We start from the raw sequence: 25,000 nt of genomic DNA, 5'->3' as shown, positions 1-25,000 counted from the left end.
TCATCCCTCATTAATGTCCACGGACCTGGAGGACAAGTCCGGGGAGGACAGTCCTGACTGAGGAGTCACACACACACACACACACACACACACACACACACACACACACACACACACACACACACACACACACACACACACACACACAGAGCAGCGGCCTCCTCTTCTTCCTCCTCCTGCTATCTCTTAACTTTTAATGAACTGATTACCCCCTGTGCGCGCACACGCACGTGCATGCACACACACACACACACACACACACACACACACACACACACACATGCACACATGCACACACACACACCCGCTCCCTCGCTCCAGAATCACGTCACGTCTTCGGGACACGATGTTGCCGCGGAAACGGTTCTGACGCGTGCTAATTTAGTGGCGGACGCATGTTGCAATTTGTCTTCGTAACCTTTCTTAATGAGCGATCGTGCACGTGCGCGCACACACACACACACACACACACACATATTGGAGCCCTGCAATCCGAGCGGGGGCTGGGGGAGTCATTAAAGTGCCCATCCGGCAAAGCAACGTGAAAATTAACGGTTGAAAAGCGGGGCGCTCCAACGCGTTGTTCCCCCTTTTGCTTGGTTAGAATATCACCACTTCCTGTTTGAGCCTGAACGCACCGCCAGGCCGGGTCGGGTCGGCCCGGACCCCGGAACCACGCCGGTTGAAATTCTTGTTTCCGAACAGCGGAGAGAACGCAGCACGACATTATCATAACAAGCTGCGAGGAAAGCCGGCGCCAGAATTGACACTCCTTTTGTCCGGCCAGCCTCCAAAGCCCCGGCTCTTCCTCCTCCACTTCCTCTAAATCCCCAGGACGTGTTGAGGTGATGAAGGTTGTTGTTTTTGTCTTTCCCTCTCCTGCGACGGTTTGACTCGGTCCCGTATCCTATCCAAACAGAGTCGAAGGCTCCCACGTCCACCAAACACGTTGTCCTTAACCCCTGTCTTCCCCCCTGATTCAGTCACATCCACACAGGATTGTACTGATTCACGATTCTACTGACTCACGGTTCTTCTGATTCACGATTCAACTGATTCAGGGTTCGACTGATTCATGACTCTAGTGATGCAGGCTCCCAAAACTTCAGGCTTCTACTGATTCACGGTTCAAATGATTCACGATTCTACTGATTCAGGGTTCTAATGATTCATGATTCTACTGATGGAGGCTCCCTCTACTTCAGGGTTCTACTGATTCACGGTTCAAATGATTCACGATTCCACTGATTCAGAATCCTTGTACTTCAGGGTTCTACTGATTCACGGTTCAAATGATTCACGATTCTACTGATTCAGGGTTCTAATGATTCATGATTCTACTGATGCAGGCTCCCTCTACTTCAGGGTTCTACTGATTCACGGTTCAAATGATTCACGATTCCACTGATTCAGAATCCTTGTACTTCAGGGTTCTACGGATTCACAGTTCTTCCTATTCATGGCTCAACTGATTCACCATTCTACTGATTCATAGTTCTACTAATTCAAGACTACTGATTCTGTTTTCTAGACAGCCAAAGTTATAATGAATCAGGGCTCTACTTAGTAACAATTCAACTGATTCAAGATTACTCATTCAGGGTTCTCCTGATTCAAAGTTCACATGAATCAGTGGTTCTATTGACTCACGGTTCGTTTGATTCAAGTCTACCGATACAGGGTTCTACTGATTCAAAGTAGTAGTGATGAAAGATTCTATCAGTTGCTTATAGAGGATTTTAATTTTATATAAATAATAAGCACAATATATTTAAAAAAAAAAAAAAAAATTAAAATTAATTATATGATAAAAATAAAGTTTTCAATTTTATCTGGAGATATTTTTTTTTATTGTATAATCCAGTCTGCTAACAAATTAATCCTGAAAATTTTTGGGAAAAAAAATGTGATGTCAAAGAAAATATGTTAAATAGAGGAGAGATTATAATCCCCCCCGGCCTATCAGATTATCATCCCACGCCTTCACCGTCGCGACGGCGGCCTGAAGCCCCGCCCCCGCCGCCACTTTCCCCTGGCCATTTATAACAACAACAATGCACAAAACAAAAAGACCTGTCCTGAAAGCCGAACCGGCGGGGAGACGGTCGCCGTGGAGACGCATTTGAATTTCACAGGGATGGAGAGCAGATGGATGCAGAGACGCAGAGAGCGGGGAGACACATCGCCATGGCAACAGATGTGGGGTCACTGAGTCGGTGAAAGGCCGGCGAACTCTAGTCGGGATTTGTTTGTGTGTGTGTGTGTGTGTGTGTGTGTGTGTGTGTGTGTGTGTGTGTGTGTGCATTCTAAATGCGGACTGAGGGGTGGTGTGTTCCAGTGTATGTGTGTGTGTATGTGTGTGTGTGTGTGTGTGTGTGTGTGTGACCTTGGTGCCGACGCTGGGAAGTTTGAGTCAACAACCTGGCAGCTTACCAACTAAACACACACATAAACACAAACACACGCTCACACACAAACACACACCTGAATCACACCCCTGCTTACAGGTATGATACCAGTTGTCACGGTAACTGATCCGCACAACTGCAAAGTCGTGATTCAGACGTCAGTTCTGCCTCAGCAAACACCAGTCGAGTCCTCCAGGAACAAGCCCCGCCCACTCCAGGTCCCGTCCAATCAAAAGGCAGCGTGACCTCCAGCGCAGACAAACATACAAACATAGCAGTTATACCGCTTCAATTCTCCAGACAGGGCAGGAGCCAATCACAGCTGCTACAGAGCGAGGGGCGTGGCTTAACCCAAACACATCACCTGTCAATCATGCGACACTTCCTGCCGTCGTCCAATCGATCGATCGATCAATCCAATCTGGCGATCGCGCCAGCAGCTGGACACTTAATCAGCGCAGGCTAGGACTGCAAACATGTGCTAACGCCAGGATTGTTTAAGCTAACAAGCTATGCTAACATGCTGTCGCCGCACAGATGATTTATGCTAACACTTTCAGCGCGTTCCTAACATTCTCAAGCCGTGAAGTGAGATCCTCCCGCACCGTTCATTCTCAACTTAAAAAAAAAAAAAAAAAAAGCCCTGGGCCATTAATCCATCCCCGTCGCCTCGGTAACGAGCAGGCTGACCTCGAAATTACAACTCGGCGGCGAGGTCGGGCATTGGAAATGGCGCTAACTGACTCGGCGATAAGATCACAAAGGGGCCCAGAGGGGCGGAGCTTCAAGCCAGGAGGAAGAAAAACAGGAAGTGAGACTCCGTGGTGGATTAAAATCCAACATTTCTCTGGATTAAATGTTTAACCTGGATTAAATGAACCTGGATTAATGGTGATCCCTGCCGTCACTATTGCGTTACGGCATTGGGGGGAGATCATGCTGAACAACACTAAAATAAAAAAATGAGAGTTGATAATCCCAGATTTATACCTGCTGTTTTCACTGGACAGTCAGATTATGACCGTCCTTTTCCTGTGTGGCCTTGAAATTCAAATACTGTGAAATCCCTCCACATGTAATCTAATGGGCTTCACATGTAATCCATTGGGTTTCACATGTAATCCAGTGGAATGTACCTGAAATCCACCAAACTACCCATGTAATCCAGTGGATTGTGGATGAAATCCACCAAACTACCCATGTAATCCAGTGGGTTGCACATGTAATCCAGTGAGTTTCACATGTAATCCAGTGGGTTGCACATGTAATCCAGTGGATTGACGATGAAGTCCACCAAACTACCCATGTGATCCAGTGGGTTACACATGTAATCCAGTGAGTTTCACATGTAATCCAGTGGGTTATACATGTAATCCAGTGGGCTTCACATGTAATCCAGTGGATTGACGATGAAATCCACCAAACTGCCCATGTAATCCAGTGGGTTGCACATGTAATCCAGTGGATTGTTACCCAGCACATGTTACCCAGTGAGTTTTACATGTAATCCAGTGTATTTCACATGTAATCCAGTATAATCCAGGTTTCCATGTAATTGCTTTTACGCCTGAATGGGTTCCACCTGCAATCCCAGAGCTTCTGTGCACTGAATGTGTTACAGTCTTTATTCACTCTTTGATTTCCTGTCTTTCCTCCAATCCGGTCCGATCCGCGCCGCTCTGAGACGGCGCTCGGACTTAAAGCGGCGTGCGAGTGGCGTGACGTAAACTTTGCTCTGCGGCCCGACTGGGAAAGTGGCGGCGGCGAGGAGACGGGCCCACGTTCCACTCGCTTTGCTGCGTGCTGGAGCTCAAAGCCTTCCAACAGTCTGAAGCCGAGCGAAACAACCGGAGCGCCGCGGACAGCTGACTGGCCCGCAGCGCCTATGTGTGTGTGTGTGTGTGTGTGTGTGTGTGTGTGTGTGTGCGCGTTTGGGTCGGGTCCATCTGTCAGTGTGTGTCAGCCTGCGGCAACGGCATGAGAGCGGGAGACAAAGAAAGACGGGAAGAAAGGATGAAAAGTAGAAGAACATCGTGTGTGTTTCAGTGTGTGTGTGTGTGTGTCGAGGCCTCAGGCGATGTGTGTGTGTGTGTGTGTGTGTGTGTATCTGTGTGTGTGAGCGCGTTCCAGTGGATCCCAGATGGAGCAGGAATTCAACAGTACATATTAGTCCACTCGGCGAGCTCTCACACACACACACACACACACACACACACACACACACACACACACACACACACACACACACATCGAGGGCTTCTGGATCACCTGAGCCTCGCCGCGCTCCGCTGCTTGCCCGGGTCACGCCAAGGCCCGGCGAGAACGCCGCTCGCCGCCACCTTTAACTTGATGTGGAATTAACGGGGGAAAAGGGCACAACCCGATACAGGAAGCGAGATTTCAGTCACAAAATTCCTCCATCTTTTATAACTTTGTAATTTAACATCCGCCTGCTTTCCAACGTCAGGTTTAGAAGTTCTTTGAGGATGAAGACGAGGATGACGAGTTCTTTCTATCGCATTATCATTAGTAATAGCAGGATTAGCAGTAAAATTAGCAGAGGTGCTTTTAACGTGTCCTTCCTGTTGCGGTCATAAACTGGTTGTTATCTATTACGATGTTTTATGCTTCATCCCTTTGATGGCTTTTACGTGTGTGTGTGTGTGTGTGTGTGTGTGTGTGTGTGTGTTCAGGTGGAGGTCACCCCGACACACGGCAGTGAGGAGAAAAAGCACGCAGCCCCAAAAATAATGAGCCCTCCTCCTCTGGGGGGTTTTAATCGCAAATTTATGGATGGATGGGGGGGCAGATGGACGACCTCGGGCCCGACGCTCAACAACCACGACTCCACTCCTTTATAGCTGTGTGTGTGTGTGTGTGTGTGTGTGTGTGTGTGTGTGTGTGTGTGTGTGTGTGTGTTTCAGTACAGCTTCCCCTCCGATGCTTTAAACTCCGATCTGTGTGAATCTCGGGGGAACTGGACGGAGGAGCAGATGGAACCCCGAGGCCAGGGGACCACACACACACACACACACACACACACACACACACACACACACACACACACACACACACACACTCACACTCACACTCACACACACGCCTGCGCAGAGGTACAAAAAGTCGCACACAGCTGTTTGAACACATACACATGGTGTTGCACACGCTCAAACTGCTAACAGACTATGGACACACACATACACACACACACACACACAATTGCAAACGCACAGGCACACACATACACACACATACACACACAAATGTTTCTTCCATCTTTGTTTTTTTTTTTTGAAAAATTGAATTCACTGACAAACTCTCAAATGATATAATAAAATTGCCCAAAGCAAGCAAACACGCGCACACACATGCGCACACACACACACACACACACATGAACACACACGTTACTTCCATCTTTGATATTTCGTAAAAACGAATTCACAGAATTTTTTTTTTTTTTTTTTTTTGCTGAAATTGTTCTACCTCCTACTCTGCGCATAAACACACACAAACACGCATGCACACACATGCACACACTCACACACTCACACACTCAGCTGTTTCTTCCATCTTTGTTTTTTTTTTTGTAAAAAAAATTCACTTAAAATACTCTTTTTAATAAAATAGTAAATTCAGCAAGTCCTATCTATACACACACAAACACACACTCAGCTGCTTCTTCCTTTTTTTGATTTTATCATTATAATAATGAAATAATAATGAGAAGCACGGCGAACATGGCGTTTCAAAAAGGACCAAAGTAAAACGATTAGAGGATATTCTGGACAAAAGGATGGAATGTGATTCGTGAAATTTTCAAACTTTGTGAAGATAAACTGAAGGTTTTAGAAGATTTTCATTCAATTAGTTGCATTAGTTAATCTGAGATGATTGGAGATTAAAAAAGATGAGAGGATTTTAAACATTTAAAGGAAATGAAAGAAAAGACTTGAGGTCTGCAGGAGGACGCCTGCAGTCCAGAGTCCGCTTCAGATCCAGATCCAGATCCAGAGGATGACTTTCTACGTCCGGTCTGATTGTCGGGTCAGAAAGAACATCATCTTTATCAATGTTCTTCGGTTTAGTCCGAGGAACGATCAATCCATTGATTAATCGCTCAACGTATCGACTTTGGTTTCAGAAGCAGAACCGTCGTCCCAGTTCCTGGTTTATTGTTTGGTCTTGAAGGACCTCGTCTTCATTAAGGTTTTTCGGTTCAGTCCGAGTAATAAATCAATCAATCGATCAATTAATAAATTAATCATCAATGAAGTCATCCATCCATTAACTTTGATTTCAGAAGCAGAACTAAAGTTGCATTTCATGGTTCTGGTTTGTTTGGGGTCTTAAAGAATCTCATCTCCATCAGTCCAGTCTGAGAAATGATCAATCAATCAATCAACCAATCAATCAATCAATCAATCAATCAATCCGTTACTCAATACTTTCATCCGTCAATCAGTTCATCGACCAAAGTAAGACTTCCTGGTTTTGGTTTATCTTTGGAGTCCTAAAGAACCACATCTTCATCAGGGTTCCTCAGTCCAGTCCAAGAAACAATCAATGAATCGACCAATCAGTCAATCCATCAATCAGTCAATCGATCAATACTAGATTAAGAACAAGAATCAGAGTAGGACTTCCTGGTTCTGGTTTATTTTTAGAGTCATAAAGAACTTCTCATTCAAAGTTTCTCTGTCCAGTCCAAGAAACAAGCAGTTGATCGATCGGCCGATCGATCAATCGATCGATCGAGGGACGACTTACCCAGCTTGGGCAGGGAGTATCGGACCTGGAAGTAGTCCTGGTAGAAGCCCAGCAGCCTGCGGGTGATGTGCAGGGCGTAGTCGCCCGCTCCGCTGGAGACGGCGTCCGGACGGGCGTAGAGGCGAACCTGAGGGCGGAGAGCAGCCAATAATCCAATAATCAATCATAGTGATTGGAACTTTATCAAAATAAATCTAAAGATATAAGAAGAAGAGGTTTTTTTTTTTTTTTAAATACAAGCTGAAATTTCAAGAAAAAGGACCAGGTTGTGTTGTTTAATCTTCCATTGTCACTGGTTAATCTCAGAGTGGGAACAAGTCGCTGGTTAATCCCAGTAAGGAAATTAATCATTGGATAATCCCAGAGTGGGAACAAGAAACTGGTTAATCAAAGAGTGGTAATGATTCACTTTTTAATCCCAGAGTGGGAGGAAGTCACTGGTTAATCTCAGAGTGGGAACAAGTCAGTGGTTAATCCAAGTAAGGAAGTGAGTCAGTGGATAATCCCAGAGTGGAAACGAGTCACTTCCTAATCCTAGTTTAAGCAGAAATCACATCTAATTTTGACAACATAAGAAAGACTCAAATTCCCTGGATTAAATAATCCAGGATTCGGAACGAGTCACGAGTGGATCAGGATATGGAAACAAATCTCAACCTCGGGATCCGCAAAGCATCTGAGCAAATCAGATGACTTGAACCCGCTGGAAGTGTTAAAACACACACACACACACACACACACACACACACACACACACACACACACACACACACACCAATCGGCAATCGATGCAGGCCCGGTCACATGACCGCTGTCTCCATCAACAGGCAGTGGAGATGCAGTGACCTCATTGCAGTGTGTGTGTGTGTGTGTGTGTGTGTGTGCATGTGTGTGTGCGTGTGTGTGTAACCGTGCTATTAAAGATATTTTAGTCTTCTTTTCTATTTCTGTTGATTTATTTAAACTTATTTAAAGTAAATTCTTTCTCTTCCTCATTTTCAACCTTGATTTCACTGCTTCCTGTTATATTTCACTGAGCCCCACCTCTGGGGAGTCACATTTTCTTTTCTTTTTTGCGGTCCTGCCCCGTGTGTGTGTGTGTGTGTGTGTGTGTGTGTGTTCAGCCTGAAGGTATCCCAGGGTAACCACCCGCCTGTGAATCCTATTTAACTCCCTCCCCGCAGCTGCAGACTCACCCAAATATCAAATATCAAGAAGGACTTCTGACTGCTGTCAGGGTGAAGGGGGCGGGGCCAGAGGCGGAGGGGCGGGGCTTAACAGGGGGTCAGCTGTCAATCACCCCACCCACGAGCTGATCCATTGATGCTTTCTTCTTCTATTGTTAATTTACACTCCTCTTCTATCCTTCCTTCATTCCTCCTCCGTCTCTCTTCCATATTTCTATCCGTCCTTCATCCCTCCATCCCTCTTCCATCCCTACTTCTTCATCCCTCCTTCCATCATCCTGCATGCCTCCATCCATCTTCTTCTCTTCCTCCATCCTTCCATCTCTCCTCCTTCATCCCTCCATCATCCCTCCATCTCACTTCCATCCATCCTCCATCATCCCTCCTTCCCTTCTCCTTCATCCCTCCATCCTTCCTCCTTAATCCCTCCATCTCTCTTCCATTCCTCCATCTGTCCTCCTTCATCCCTCCATCCCACTTCCATCCTTCCTCCTTAATCCCTCTATCTCTCTTCCATCTTTCCATCTGTCCTTCATCCCTCCATCCCTCTTCCATCCCTACTTCTCCATTCCTCCATCCATCCTCCTTCATCCCTCCATCATCCCTCATCCCTTTTTCATCGCTCCTCCATCAACCCTCCATCTCGCTTCCATCCGTCTTCCTGCATCCCTCCATCCATCCTCCACCATTCCATCCCTCCTCCTTCATCCCTCCATCCCATTTCCATCCTTCCTCCTTAATCCCTCTATCTCTCTTCCATCTTTCCATCTGTCCTTCATCCCTCCATCTCACTTCCGTCTCTCCTCCTCCATCCATCTTCCATCCCTACTTCTTCATCCCTCCATCTCACTTCCATCCATCCTCCATCATCCCTCCTTCCCTTCTCCTTCATCCTCCACCATTCCATCCCTCCTCCCTCATCCCTCCATCAGTCCTCCATTATCCCTCCATCCCACTTCCATCCCTCCTCCTTACTCCCTCCATCTTTCTTCCATCTTTTCATCTGTCCTTCATCCCTCCATCTCACTTCCATCCGTCTTCTTTCATCCCTCCATCCGTCTGCCATTCATCCTCCTAAATCCTTCCATCCCTCCTCCTCATCCCTCCGTCCTCCATTCAACCATCCCTCTGTTTGCCTGCCATCCTCCCTTTCTCCTCCTCTCACCTTCCCTCTCTCCATCTCTCCATCCCCCCATTCTCGCCCTTGGATGATGGATGTTGTGATGGATGCTCGGTTGCCACGGTAATTTGATGGATGGTTTAGCAACTGATACAAGCGGCAGGAGAGTGGGAACCGCAAACAAACACACACACACACACACACACACACACACACACATACACACCTCGCTGTCTGTGTTGGTCCTTGACTTTCCCGTCATCAGGCCTCTACGCTCTCGTTAACAGAGCGGCGCTGAACCGAGACGGCGGCGGCGGCGGCGGTACATCTGTCTGGCCGCATCACATGTTTGTTCGGCGGTGAGACGGGGGGGGGGGATGGGTGAGGGAAGGGGGCGGAGCCAAGAGGAAAGAGGAAGTGGCGGTGGCGGTGACAGGAAGTGACCTTGTATTCAACATGTTCAATTAACAGGAAATGAATTTGATAAAAAAATATTTAAAAAAAAAACATGGAGATTAAGAAATAAATCCATCGATTAATAGATTATTTTATTTCCATTGTGTTCGGGAATATTAATTGAAGATTAGCCATCAAAATTCAAAATCAATTTCAAATTTTGTCCTTAAATGTAAAAGTAAAATTTCAATTAAACAATTTCATTTATGTAAATATCTTTTTGCAAATGTTACAAATAATAAATTATGTAAAATTTACTTAAGGATAAATTTAAAAACTGGCTAATAAAGATTTTGGTTTGAATAAATGTTCAATAAAGTTGCAATAAATGTTGTTTTTTTTTTTTTAACAAAAAACAGACAAAATAAAAGATTAGTGAATAAAAAGAATACATTTTCAAAAAGAGGGAATCAAAAAGCAGATGTTTCTTTGTGGACACAAATCCCTGCCCCAACCACCATCGCGGCTTGCTAAAGTGCGACCGGCGAAGACTCTTTGTCCCGTTGCCAGGGTGACCAGCCAAAGAACTCTTGTGTCCATGTTAGAATTCCTAAAAACTTTTCTGGAGGCTGTAATTTCCAGAAAAATCTACTTTTTAGTGCAAAAAAACCATTTTTTCAGGTAAAGAAAAACCAGCACGGGACAAGGCAGGCCTAGGAAAAAAACAAAAAAACAATACCAAAAAATAACACCATAATGTCACCGGTCACATGGTCAGTTTTCTAAATCCTCAGATAAACATCTCCTTTCAGAAAAACAAAAACGGCGCCCGGAAGGCGGCCTTTTTTTTAATTCAGCAGGACCATTTCAGCGACCAAGACGCACAAACAACCGCTACAGGGTGAGCCGCCATTACCGGGGGTTCACCTGGTGGACATTGATTCAAAAATTGAGAAAAGATGTCCTCCGCTTCAAAAAGAAAGGGATAAAAAAAAAGTGACATGACCTTTGTGATGGGAAAATGGCGAGTGAGCGACATTTGCAGCCATAACGGTAATCAGAGCCTGACATTTCAGTGGGAAACACACGGTTCGGGGCGATTATGAAACACAAAGACAGAGAAAAAAACCCTGAAAGACAGACTACACCTCTTCCACATCCACTATTAGTATTATTATTATCATCATTATTATCATTATCATCACCATTATCATCATTATTATAATCATTATTAATCTCATTATCATTATCATCATAATCATAATTATCCTTGTGATCATCAGCATCATAATCATTAACATTATAATCACCATTACAGTTATTATCTTTGTTATTATCATCATCATTATTATTAGCATTAGCATCATCATCATAACTATTATTATTATTATTGACAATATCAGAATCATCCCCATGATTATTATTCTATTATTATTATTATTAATTTGCTATCATTATTATTATTGTCATCATTTTTATGATTGTTATTATCCTCATCATTATATTTATTACTATCATCATCATCATGACTGTTATTATCATCATCATCATTATCATGATTATTATTATTAATATCATTATCATTACTGTAATAATAATAATAATCAATAGTATCATCCTCATCCTTATTTTTATCATTATTAGCATCATCATTATTACAATAATCATTATGATTATGATTACTATTACTCATATTTAAGCGTGTATGGCAAGGTTGCAAGAATAATACCGTAAATACCCGTCATCTCCTATTGGTCGACTATCCTGTGGTGGGCGGAGTCAAGTATCAGTGATTTCAATTCTTCCATCCGTTCATTAACTTTTACTGCGAGAGGCGGAGCTAATCCCAGTGGGCGGGGCTTAACTCTGATGTTCAAGCTCCCGCACCATAGAAATAAGTGCAGGAATATATTTGTAAATACAACATTTATTAGTTCCATCGAACATTCACTTCCACCTCCTCCCTTAGAAAACACAGTGTGTGTGTGTGTGCAGAGCTGAAGGGCAGATGCATCACACACACACACACACCACACACACCACACACACATACACTCTCATTCTCATTCACGGCGGCAATTAGCCGTTGGATAAACACAAACGGGCTCTCCTTGAAGCGGCGGCATGTCGCCATGACAACGGCACCTGAGGAAATAATGAGCTAAACGGCTAAAAAGATGGAGGTTTTATCGTCGGCGGGGCGGCGCAACCCTTCGGTTTTGTTTCCCGTGAGAGGGAGGCGGGGCCGGGGGCTCGTTAGGAGAATGGCGCCGTTTTGAAAGCGGCATCTGGCGAGGAGACGGCGAGGAGATGGCGGGGTTCCAGCGCCGCGCTCCGTTAACGACGCAAACCGTTTGGAGTTCTTATAGTGAGCGGGTTGCCATGCCGACGAGGCCGCTACAAAGACACCGCTAAACGCCGTTTCGGGAGTTGATGGCGGGGGGGGCCGTCCAATCAGAGAGGAGACGCCCGCAGAAAACAGAATCCTGTCACGCTACACGAATTAAAAAAACTGAATGTTGATCGTTGTTGAATCCTGTTTTTTTTTTCTTTTTTTTAAAGGAAGTGCCAATTTCCAACATCAGCACCGCGCCAAACCGCCACTTCCAGAACATTCCTTCATCTTTTCCTTTTCTTTTCTCTCCTCAATGACCCTTCGGCGGTTCAACTTCCTGCCATTTGTTGGATTCACGCTCCGCCACCTCACTTCTTTTTCTTTCTTTTTCTTTTCTTTTTTTTTTTTAAGGTTCTGCGCTAAAAACAACCCCGAGCACATTCGGGGACAGTTGGAAAAAAAGGTTCCCAGGAAGTGGTTTTGCTTTTTTTTTTTTCAAAACCGATTAATTATTTAACCATAAAATATGTGAATTCCAGTTCTTAGGAAGAAATTAAACGTCTCTTGCAGCCGCCCCTTCCCCGGTGTAAAAGTTATCACAACTTAATACATGCTTGAAGCCCATAAATCATCTGCAAAACAAACAAAGAAGCTACTGGTAAATTAAAAGTCTCCTCCGGCGAAAACTATTTTAAGCCGTAAATGAACCCTTCATTACGGCAGCTTTGGAGAAAAACTGAATTAAAATCACTAAATGCTTTCCAAAGATTTTGAATATCTTCACGGTTACGTGGTAACTAGCATCCACTGATTTCCTTTGGCAGCTATTCGGGTTAATCCATTTTTAATTAGGTGATAATTACCAGTTAATGAGCTGATCATTGACTAGTTTGCGGCTGTTTTGATTGACATGTCACTAACAGACTTCAACACATTATTACGGTCTTATTACATGTTATTGCCAATTATTACATGAGTTTTTTTTATTCAAAAAGCTCAGTTCTTGTTACATCTTCAGCATTTTAAACAGTTTTTATTTCCAATCTCCAGTGTTTCAAAGAGCTGAATATTCCGTGGGTGTTTGAAATGTTGAAAACTGATTTTTTTTTTTTCCCAAGAACTGAAAATCCTGATTGTTGTAAAACGACCTTATTAACCGCCGCCGCTCCGGCAAACTCACCGAATCTACGACCTCCCTATCGTCCCCCCCAGCAGTCTCTACTTTGCGGGACAAAAAAAAAAAAAAAAAAACACTGGGAATGCCAGGCGAGTGGTCATCACCACGGCGACCAAACGTCACCGCAGCCGGCGCGGCAATTTAGGCAGGAAATGAATTCCCCTTTGGAAGGGGGGCGTCTTCGATGGTGGAAGCCACTCTCGGAAAACAGGCGACTGCAACGTCCGCCAAAAAAAAAAAAAAAACGGTAAGTGTTTGAAAACTTAAGTGGAGGACGGAAGGGACGAGGTTTAATGTTTAACATAATTATGAATACCGGGCGAGTCCGTTTTTTCCATCATTTCGCAACAAAAACGAAGAACTCCAGGGGTTTCGGACACAATGCGCCTGTTAGCCTTAGCACTAGCTACAGCGCGGGACGCGACGGAACCTCCACCAGACGGCGGGAATCCAGTCTATCGGACAGGAAGTAGAAAGAATGACACAGTCAAAGTCTATTTAATAAAAAAAAGGGGCGGGGCTTAAATGAAAGGACTCGCAGCTCTCGAATCCTGAGCAGTCCGCTAGCACGTTTGCTTGCTCCTACTGCTACAAACATGTCGACATGACGGCACCCCCCCTCAACTGTCAATCAAAAAAGTCAGGAACCGCCCGGCCCTTCCTGCCCGATGGTGTCGTGGGACACGCCGCTGGTTCCCGTGGCGACCAATTTCGGGGCCGGTTCCCAGCAATCAGCCCTGGCTGTTTATCTAGAAAAGGTCGGCGCCATCCTCGATCACGCTGCGCTCGGAACCAATCGGCGGGAGGAGCCAGATCATCCGCCGAAAGGTTCTGAGAACGTGCGAGGAACCGCATCTCCTCGGGGGATCACTTTTTGTTTTGTTTTGGGATCCCAGCGTTCGCTTTTCCCACGCGCTACGTGACTGGAACCGACCAATCATGTTCGAGCGCCAGTGCAGTCGCGCACGTCCGCGGCGGTATTTCTCTGAGCGTGACGTCATCGCCGGCCCGCGCCGCCGCCACAAAGCCCATTTGTTTACTCAAGTTTGGGGCGATTATGAAACACAAAGACACAATCAGTACAATCAGAAGCCATGGAGAAAGGATGACCAATCACATTAAGGCCTTGTCTAAAGCAAGCGCGCACACACGCGCACACACACACACACACACACACACACATATACACAAAGCTATCTCAACATATAATATGGCCCAGATATGTTTTGGCATCAAAAAAGCATTTTCAGTAATAAGTAGACACAAGAAGGGTGTGTAAGTGTGTGTGTGTTTGTGTGTGTGTGTGGTTGTATGTGTGTGTGTGTGTACGTGTCCTTGACTTCCTGGCAGACGAGATGGATGAGCTGTAATTACGCTGATCGAGAGATGATCAGAGGAGGGGAAGATGAAGGAGGAGGAGGAGAAACAAGGTCACAAATGCATCTGTCCTCGCAAATTGGCATAAAAGTGAGCGTGTGTGTGTGTGTGTGTGTGTGTGTGTGTGTGTGTGCGCCCCTGTCTCTTATGCTGCGGTTGCCATTAGGGATGACGTGATATCAGCCGACTGTGACTCGTTTTTGACTTGCAGGTCAGAATATCCCGCTCAACAATGGGATTATTTAATCCCTCTATTCACGTACTCTGTAATTCCCCTCCTGACCACTAGGGGGCGCCACCTGGACCCTCGGAGACACAGTCCAGTGCAAGTGAAATAAGGAAAGCGGATAAATACTAATCCCATCATATAAGGAATCAATCCGAGCAAATAAGGACCAACCCCATGAGATTAGGACCAATCTGACAGATTAGGACTAATCCTAGTAGATTAGGACCCCTGTTGAGAGGTTCAGTCCTGGTGAATTAAGGGAAGCGTATTAGGCTCAGTCCTTACAGATTAGGACCAATCCCTGCTGATTTATAACATGCATTTAAAGGTTCAATGCAGTGCGAGTGAATTAAGGAAAGCAGATTAGGACCAATCCCAGCAGATTAGGACCCATGTTGGGAGGTTCAGTCCAGTGTAAGTGAATTAAGGAAAACAAATTAGGACCAATCCCAGTAGATTAGGACCTGCATTTTTGAGCTCAATCCAGTGCAAATGAATTAAAGAAAGCAGCTTTGGACCAATCCTCGCAGATTAGGACCCAAACTGGGAGGTTCAGTCCAATGCAAGTGAATCAAGGAAAGCAAATTAGGGCCAATCCCAAGCAGATTGGGACCAGTCACAACAGATTAGGACCAATAATCCCAGCAGAGGACCCACTTGGATTGTTTTTAAACCAGGATGTTGAGATGGTCATTTTTTCCTCCTTGTTCCCTGGGTTTCCCCTCCCGAGCCAATTAGAACAGCTGCTTCACAGGGTTACCGACGGCAACATCTGGGCCGGGGAGGGGGGGGGGGGGGGGGGGTCTGATACGGGATAATTATTACTCATAAATATCAAATAAATAGCAAATCACTTTCCTTAAATTCTATATAAGCTAAGGAAGGATTCAAAGCAGGCACTGACCGTCACACCGGAGTCCGTCTGCGTCTCGCGGTAGGTGAAGTTGCAGACGGCCCACGCCAGGTAGTAGGTTGACATGCGCGGCGTGCGTGCGAAGCGTCGGGCCACCCAGCCGTGACGCTCCGACGGCGAGCTGCTCTCCAGCGGCATGTTGGACAGTGAGGTGAAGCGCGAGTCGTGGTGGAGCCACAGCGAGAAGGTGGCCTTGTAGACGGGCTCGTCGAAGCACGGGAAGGCCTTCCGGGCGTGGGTCGGGCTGAACTGGGTCACCGCCAGGTAGCTGCGGGGCGAAGAAGGGTAGGAGGAACGTCAGGTCCAGTTGGTGTGTTTGCCGTTATTCTGAAGAACTCGAATCAAAAGCGTGATCAATTAATCGACAAATTAATCGACAAATTAATCGGCCAATAATGGTCGGTTTATTCCAAACCGTTAGCTGGAAACTCGTCCGGGAAGTGAAATTCTTGCAATTTCAAAGAAAGGCGGTGAATTTTCTGACAATTAAAAATCAAATGAATTAATCAAATAATTAATCGATAATCATTGATTAAAAAAAAAACACCTCTTCATGATTATGCTGAAAAACGTTTGTTTCATGAAATGATAGAGGGTTTATCTGATATTATAGGCGGCGCTCATGTGGAGGAGGCAGAGCCAATCCCTGCGGACACTGGGCCAAGGGGGCGGGGCTTAACCGGGTCACCTGTCAATCACAGGCGTGAGAGGGTGAATGGTTGGATGTCTAAGGAGTCTTCAAATGCATCCGTGCAGAACCCGGGCGGGAGAACGCGGAGAACTTGGAGAACCCGCTCCACTGATCCAACCTGTTTTTGATGGACCTCAAAAGTTCTCCTGACCCGGTTCTGAACATCATCAACGCTTCTGTACGGAGCGTCAAAATCAAGGGAACGTCTTGCCTCCGCAATCTCTTTGGTGCACGGATGAATAATCCCCTCTTCCCGTTGCCACACCGACGACCCCCCCCCCCCCCCCCCCCCCCCACGTCCTTGTCTGAAGCGCCCGCTTTGTTTCAGTGTCTAGAACCTCCGTCGCGTTCCAGGTGGAGTCACAGCGAAGGGATAATCCCACTCCGCCGGAGGGAAGGGAGGGGGGGAGGTAATCCAGCATAAACTCTAGCGAGAACTTTCCGCTTCCTCCTGAAGTTCCTCAAAGCCCAGTCAGAGGTTGGCCTGTCTGTCAATCAGACGGCGGCGGCGGGGGGGGGGGGCAGGAGGGGGGAGCAGGAAGTGGAGGGGGGTGCTAATCCCCCCTAAGAAAACTTTGTTATCTCACGCTGTCACTGATAGGGCCGGGTCTGTCGGCGGGGGTGAGTAAGACGGAGGGGTGAGAGGGAGGGGGGGCGGGTTAATCCTCGTCTGGAAACGTTCAGTCTGTCTCGGTGTCAGGCCCGGGTTTTGGGGGGAGGGGTGAGATGGAGGGGTGAGCCAGACGTGGGTCGACAGGGGGGGGTGAGGCGGCAGGTGAGATGGGAGTGTGTAAGTGAGCTGGGAAGGTGGGAGTGAGCGAGGTGGGGGTGAGACAGCGGATAAGATGTGATGAGTGTGATGGAGGGGTGACTGAGATGGAATGATGGGGACTATGAGTGAGGCGGGGGTGAAACAGCTGGTTAGATGTGGTGAGTGAGATAGGAGTGAGACAGGAGTGTATGAGTGCGATTGGGGTGAGACTGCAGGCAAGATGGGGGCATATGAGTGAGGCAGGGGTAAGAAAGAGGGTGGATCAGCAGATTAGATGGCGTGGGAGAGATGGGAAGCAAGTGAAACAGGGGTGAGATCGGAGCATGTGAGTGAGACAGGGGTGAGACAGCAGATTAGATGTGGTGAGTGAGATAGGGGTGAGACAGCAGGTGAAACGGGGGGGTGTGAGTGAGGCTGGGGTTGAGATGCCAGGTAAGATATGGTGAGACAAGTGAGACAGGAGTGAGATCGGGGCATGTGAGTGAGACGGGGTGAGATGAGGGCATATTAGTGAGGTATGAAGTGCTCGGTGAAATGGGAGCTGAGTGAGATGAGGGGTGAGATAGCAAGTTAGACGGGGGAATAGGAGTGACACTGGGGGGGTGAGAAAAGGGGGTGAGACAGCAGGCAAGACAGGGGCGTATTAGTGAGGCGGGGTGAGAGACGGGGGTGAGATGACAGGTTAGATGCGGTGAGTGAGATGGGAGGCGAGTGAGAGAGCAGGTTCGATATCTTGGGTGAGATAGAGAGGAGTGAGTGAGTGATATAGGGGTGAGACAGCAGGTGAGACGGGGTCATACTAGTGAGGCGGGGGGTGAGAGAAGGGAGGTGAGATGCCAGGTAAGAACGGGGGAGTGACAGTGGGATGAGTGAGATGGGGAGTGAGAGACACATGGGGTGACACAGCAGGTGTGAGATGGGGGGGTGAGACAGGCGACTATTTTCTGTGTTTCTACGAGCTGAACAGAAAACCATTTCCCCCAATGAGACGCCGAGTTACCAAAAAAAAAGCCTCCGCAGAGACTGGACTTCCTGTTTCCTGTCACCTCTATTTTCTCGCCGCCGCAGAGGAGGCGGGGCTTCAGGAAGCGGCGGCGAGATAAAGCGGCGGGACAGACGGTCTTCAGGGGGGAAGAAGCGTGAGAGGTGACGAGTGATAAAGTGAGCAGGAATAGACAAGGAGAAATCCCGAGAGCTTGGAGATAGAGACAATACACACACACACACACACACACACACACACACACACACACACACACACACACACACACAAACACACACGTGTGGCTGTCAGGTTGCCAGCAGTCGTCACATTCAGGGTGACGCTTGTTTTCGTGCTAATCCTGAGTGACAACCATGCCGTCACCGTTGCCCCGCACAACCAAAGATACACACAACACACACACACACACACACACGTGCACATGTGTGCATGCGCGTACAATCGCTCACAGACACTTGTTCAAGTGGTGACACTCGACGCCGTCGTCCTGAGAGACGGCGAAGGAGAAAAAGGGAAATGATTTCCTCCTCTGCTGTAATGTTTGCCATTATGTCGTCTGGAGACGCCGATGAGAAAAAGCTCCATCACATGACGGACTGGATCTGAAGGCCGCGCACGCTGCGTGCACACACGTGCACGTGCGCACACACACACAGACGTACACTTGCAGGCTGAGAGAGAGGAGGTGGCTGAATCACACACACCTCATTTATATTCAAAGATGTGACTGAGGGCAAAACTGTTGAGTCAGGTGTTTTAAGTGTGTGTGTGTGTGTGTGTGTGTGTGTGTGTTTGTGTGTGTATGCGAACGCGCACGTGTGCATGACAGATACAGATACATTTCATAATTCTGTCATGAACATTGTCTCAAGTTGCAAATCCTGCTGGAGGACTGACTCTGTGTGTGTGTGTGTGTGTGTGCGCGTGTGTGTGTGTGTGTGTGTGTGTGTGTGCGTGTGTGTGTGTGTGTGTGTGTTCCTGCGGCTATATTTTTACACAGGAAACCATAGAAGAGGCTGATTCATCATCTTTCAGTGTCAAATAAAGGACTGATTGCGGATCGGTCGGGCTGCTGGGAGTGGGCGGGGCTGGGGGCGGGGCCAGGGGAGGAGGCGGGGCTGGGGGCGGGGCTTGTGCAAGTCATGTTGCAGTTCTGCCGGTTAATCGTTCCTGTTTTTATTGCCTGGGAGGTCGAGGAGGAGGAGAAATGAAGGTGGGAGGATGAAGAGTCTGACTTGGGACTTTGCAGCCCCTTCCCTCAGGAGAAGTAATGGACTAGTGTTGCCATGGCAACATGAAATACAGCTCTATCACGATGTCAATGTAATATCTGGAAATTAAAGATCTGAAATCAGGAGGACGTGAGCAAAGTTCATGACAACGGGAAAAGTTTGTTCCACAGTGAGCTAGTTAGTTAGTTCGTTCGCTAATTTTTAAAGGTAGTTTGTCATCTTTGAAAACTGTTGATCACTGGCTAATTAGCTCATGAGCTAGTCCATCAATTAATCCCCGTTGTCAGCTAGTTACCCGATTTATTCTGGTTTGTTAGTAGTTCAATAAACAGTGGCTGAGCTAGTCAGTCAATCTGCCTATTCAGTTATTCACTGCCTACTAGGTGAGTTAATTAGTTAATTAGTTCATGTACTTGCTAATTATCCAGGCAAGCACAAGTGATGTTATCTGTCTGAGTTAGTTAGTTATTCTGTCAATTAGTTTGTATCTCAACTCCCAAGTTACACAGTCAACGTTTCTTTATGACCCATCCGTTAATGAGTTAATTGATTAGTTAACTACTGTTAAGTGATGAGAGAAATCAGACTAAATTACTAGGGGCGGGTCAAAGGTTGCACTGGAGAGAAACGACCTCTGTCTGCTGGCGAGACGTTCCAGGGAAAATGTTTTTTACAACTTGGTCGTCGGAGAAAATAATCCGTAATCTCCAAAAACAAAGGGTTCGTCTTCTTCTGAGCTTCTGGATGATTGACAGCAGGAAGCCGCTCTCCCACTGCCGGACTCCGACGTCTTTTTAACAACAGGCAGTTTATCTCAAGACTTACCGCGGCTTTTATTCTGACGGGCTGAACAGCTTGGCCTCGGGCCCGCTGGTCCCTGAACGCATCGCGGTTCTTATTGTCAGATGTATATCTGCTTCCTTTATCAGATCACACACGGGGTGGGGTCGCTCTATTTACAGTGTGAACTCCGAACGGAGGCTCAACAGTTGAGAGACTCTATGAAGAGACGCTACATAGACAACAAAAGCTCTAAACGGACGCTCTATATACCAGATAAACACTCAGTGGAGAAACGCTAGATAGACGGTACAAGACGTAAATTCTAACCTAGATGGACGTTCTATTGCCAAAAAAGCGCTCTATCAATGAGACGCCCAACTGGTAAGAGGGTCCCCTATGTAGAAGAAGGACTCCAGAGACTACATAGATGCTTTGCAGACAAGAGAGGAGCCCTATAGACAAGATGGCAACTCAAAGGAGACCAAAAGTATGTTCTATATAGGGTCCCACAGGCCCTCTGAAAAGACATAAAGTGCTATCCAGAGAACATACCGTGAACAGTCCAATGAAAGGCACAGGTTCTGCAGAATGCATACATGTATGCTCTACAAACGGGACAGGCTAGCCATGCACAAAGAGTGTTCTACAACCCAATTGCTCTGTAGACAGGATGAATAAACACTTGACGGACCAGACAGATGATCTGTATATACGACACGTTCTTTAATCTAAATCGCATGCGTCAAACTCAAGGTCCGCGGGCCAAATGTGGCCCGCCACCTCATTTTATGCGGCCCGCAAGAACGTCTTAAAAGGTCTGAATGTCTTTAACTAAAGAAGTCAAACGCGTGCATTGACCATATACTACATTTCCCACAACTCATACCAAGCATGTTACCCGAAAATGATATATATGTATATATAATGTCCTATATAGGTATAAGAAATGTTCTTTACACTTTACAGATAGATGATCTGTATATAGGGACTCTAGAGTCAAAATGCTTTCCAGACAGAACAAATAATCAATATGTATGATTAGTTCTATTCCAGCAATGAATGTGTCCTACATTCAAAATGTTTATCTGTACACAGGAAGTTTAATCAAGCCTTTTACAAACAGCTGATTTTTAAAGAGAACATGTTCTGTAACCAAAATGCTCTTTAACAGGACGGATCATCTGCATATAGGATGTGTTCTAGAACTGAAATGCAGCTCCACAGATGAGGACCCTTTGGTAAGAAACACTTTTAGCTTCTAGGATGTTTATAATAAATATGAGAAATCTGCCGTATTGATGATGCGCGAGAGAAGAAATCAATTCTCCTCCAAAAACTGGGTCCTTGAACGCATCACATTTCCACTTGTCAGCTCCGTGAAGGTACCTCCCGGGGTCAGGGGCGGCATGGCGACGGTGTGTGTATGTGTGTGTGTGTGTGTGTGTGTGTGTGTGTGTGTGTGGAGCCTCGCAGCTCACCTTCGTTAACATCTGTCTCCCTCGTTAACAAGCCGCCATCTCATTAGCCTCCTCGTTAACAGTAATACCTCACCTCGTTAAAAGCGAGCGGCGCCCGGAAAAACACTTTTCCTCTGACGGAGGGGCAGGTCGCATCCACGCTCGCGTTTCTTTTCTTTTTCTTTTTCCAAAAGCACGCTCGGCTTCAAAAGGCGGCGGCGGCGGCGGCGAGGAGGCTCGGGACAAAATAACAAAAACAAACAGGTAGACGAAAATGTGAGCGTGATGAAGACGAGATGAAAGGGCGACGCTCTGGAGGTTCGGGATTTCTGTTTTTTTTTCAACGGGTTTGATTTTTATTTCTGTCAAGCCGCCTTAAATGGAACGTTCCGAACGGCGGCGGAGAACCCGGCTCGCCCTCGAGGAACGCAAAGCTATCGTGGCGCCGCGGCGACGCTGCCGGTAAAAATAGGCCAGAGTGTGAGAACCGTGACATGGGTTCCACAGCGGCGTCTTCTCAGGTAGGTGTTGACGCTTCGCGGCTGAAAGGAACGGCGCCGGCGGCCATTTTTAAGGAATATTCCAGAGCGCAACGGAACTGCCTGCACAAGAACCATTAGGAGAAGTTTGAGTTATTGAGTGTTCTACCGACCGGACGGATCTTCTACGGACATGACAAGGTTCTACCTATGGAGGTTCCTCAGATGAGACCAAGTTTGTCAGACAAGAAGGAGGATCTACAGACAAATTGGAGTTCTTCAAACAAGACCAAGTCCTAGAGACCAGACAGAAGCTCCGGAGACAAGAAGGGGTTCCTCATACAAGTCCAAGTTCTAAAGACCAGACAGACAAGACCACACAAGACCTCTACAGAGGTTCTAAAGACAAGTCGGAGTTTTATAAAGTCCAGGGTCGACACAGAAGACCAAGTTCTATAGACCTGATAGATGTTCCTCAGACCAGACAGAGGTTCCACAGACAAGACAGGGGTTCTACAGACAGGATGGAGGTTCTACAGACAAGTTGGAGTTCTACAGACAAGACCACATCCTAGACACAAGACAGAGTTCTATAGACCAAAGAGGTTCGGTTCCTCTGACCAGATTGGGGTTCTACAGACTTCTCCCGCTTCTACAAACAAGATGGAGGTGCTACAGACAAGTTGGAGTTCTCCAGACAAGACCAAGTTCTACAGACCATGGAGAGGTTCCCTAGACAAGTCCAGGTTCTACAGACAGGACAGAGGTTCTAAAGACAACATGGAGGTCCTGTTGACAAGACCAAGTTCAGGGTCCGCACACAAGATTAAGTTCTACGGACCAGACGTTCCTCAGGCCGGTCAGTGGTGCCACAGAAAAGAAGGGGGTTCTACAGACAAGACCAAGTTCTAAAGAGAGGTCAAGCTTCTACACACAAGACAGAGTTCTGTAGACCAGACAGAGGTTCCTCAGACATGATTGGGGTTCTCCAGACAAGTCCAGGTTCTACAGACAGGATGGAGGTTCTACAGAGACCAAGTCCTGCAGTCAAGTCAGGGTTCTAAACACAAGACCGAGTCTTACAGACCGGTAGTACCTTCACAGACGGGACTTCGGTGGAACGTCGTTCTCCAACTCGAAGCCGGCCTCCTCCCCGGAGAGCCGTTGCCGTGGCGACAGCTCCGCCAAATATCGCGCGAGTGTTCAGTACACGCGGACAGTAAATTCACGAGGGAGTCTGAAACGCCAACAATCGCATTGATTGATCCACCCATCGGCACGTTAGCTGGCATGGGTTTGTGTGCGTGCGTGCGTGTGTGCGTGCGTGCATTCGTGCATCCGTGCATGTGTGCACTCGATTAGCTGGAGGACTAGCATGATGCAGCGATGCGGCTAAAATCGTGCTAAATATGCTAAAACCCCCCAGCGAGGCTTAAATACTCCTATGCCAGGGGGTGTGGGGCAGGGTGGGTAAGGTGGGGGTGGGGGATTAATTAAAACACACACACACACACACACACACACACACACACACACACACACACACACACACACACACGCATGTCCATGTGGGGACCTGTCACTGGCAGGCATTCATCCATTCATATACAGTCTGGAGACCCTCAGCTTGACCCCCAGGGCAGGGGGTGTGTGTGTGTGTGTGTGTGTGCGTGTGTGTGTTGGGGGGGTATTTTAAAAATATCCCCAGTGAGTTGAAACAGCCCGTTTCGACTGCAATTGCTGTAGAAGACAAAGAAAGGACCTTCACTAGCTCTTCTTCCATCTGACGGATATAATGTCAAACAGGTGGGAATTTCAATATATACATGTACATATATATATATGCATATATATTATATGTAGTAACGCAAAATTAATCTTCTCAAAATATAGAGAAAAAAAACTGTAACAATGTGATAAATCAAAAAATTAAATAAACCTCCTGCCCCGCGCAAGAAAAATAAAAAACAGGAAATGAAAAGTTCAGGCCGTAACCATGGAAACACAAGACCTCTAGCCCTAAACCCAAGTCCGTCAAAGAAAAATCAATGGAGAGTGGCTTCCTCGCAATACAACGGTGTCCATGTGTGCTGACAAACACACACACACTCCTGCACACACACCTACCTGGGGAGTATTCAGAACCTGGACTACAATATATTAAAAAAAAAAAAAAAAAAATTGCAATAAACACTCCACTTCCAGGGAACGCAGCGTGTTAAAACCTCAGCAGTAATTTTTACACAGTATATGATCGGCGAGGTGTGTACGAGCACCGAGTACTGCGAGGATGAAAAGCCCACGCAGTGGAACTGTCAGGAGGGTTAAGGACATCTCCTGATTCATGGAGTCCCAGAAAAACATTGAAGAAATCACAAACAACGATAAATAAGTGAATAAATATTCGCAAAACATCGACAAGAAATTATGAAAAACAAATTAAACCTCAACAGCCAACTCCCAAATCATCACCAATGAAAGAAAATAATAAAGAAATCAAGTCTATACCTTCCAGAAATCTATCAAATAAGGAAATGACTTGACTGAATGTATTCAAGAAATGCGGTGTAAACCGACAATAAATTGACGAAACCAGATTCATCTGGATATTCAATAAAAACGGCAAGAAATTAACTAAAACAGATGCAGGAGAAATGGAGAAAATTGGGTC

General features: G+C 46.5%; 2 protein-coding genes across 2 annotated transcripts in view; both read right to left on the bottom strand.

Moving 5' to 3' along the window:
• Window positions 1-25,000, bottom strand: part of LOC147233874 (thyrotropin-releasing hormone-degrading ectoenzyme-like) — a 76,568-nt gene that overhangs the window by 45,112 nt on the left and 6,456 nt on the right. The window contains exons 3-4 of the mRNA XM_086146492.1: window positions 15,904-16,180; window positions 7,179-7,305 (exon numbers count right to left, since the gene is read on the bottom strand). Of these exons, the coding sequence (XP_086002618.1) occupies window positions 7,179-7,305; window positions 15,904-16,180 (404 nt within the window). The remainder of the gene's footprint in view (window positions 1-7,178; window positions 7,306-15,903; window positions 16,181-25,000) is intronic.
• Window positions 2,357-25,000, bottom strand: part of lsm8 (LSM8 homolog, U6 small nuclear RNA associated) — a 216,426-nt gene continuing 193,782 nt past the window's right edge. The window contains exon 5 of the mRNA XM_086146493.1: window positions 2,357-2,378. The gene's annotated coding sequence lies outside the window, so the exon portion shown is untranslated. The remainder of the gene's footprint in view (window positions 2,379-25,000) is intronic.

The sequence above is a fragment of the Fistularia commersonii genome, chromosome 5 (assembly GCF_037954325.1).
Source record: "Fistularia commersonii isolate RoL2024-O1a breed Wild chromosome 5, RoL_Fcom_v1.0, whole genome shotgun sequence".
In the NCBI taxonomy this organism is placed as follows: Eukaryota; Metazoa; Chordata; class Actinopteri; order Syngnathiformes; family Fistulariidae; genus Fistularia; species Fistularia commersonii.
Note: the sequence above shows the minus strand (reverse complement) of the source record. Positions and strands in the feature narration are given on the sequence as shown.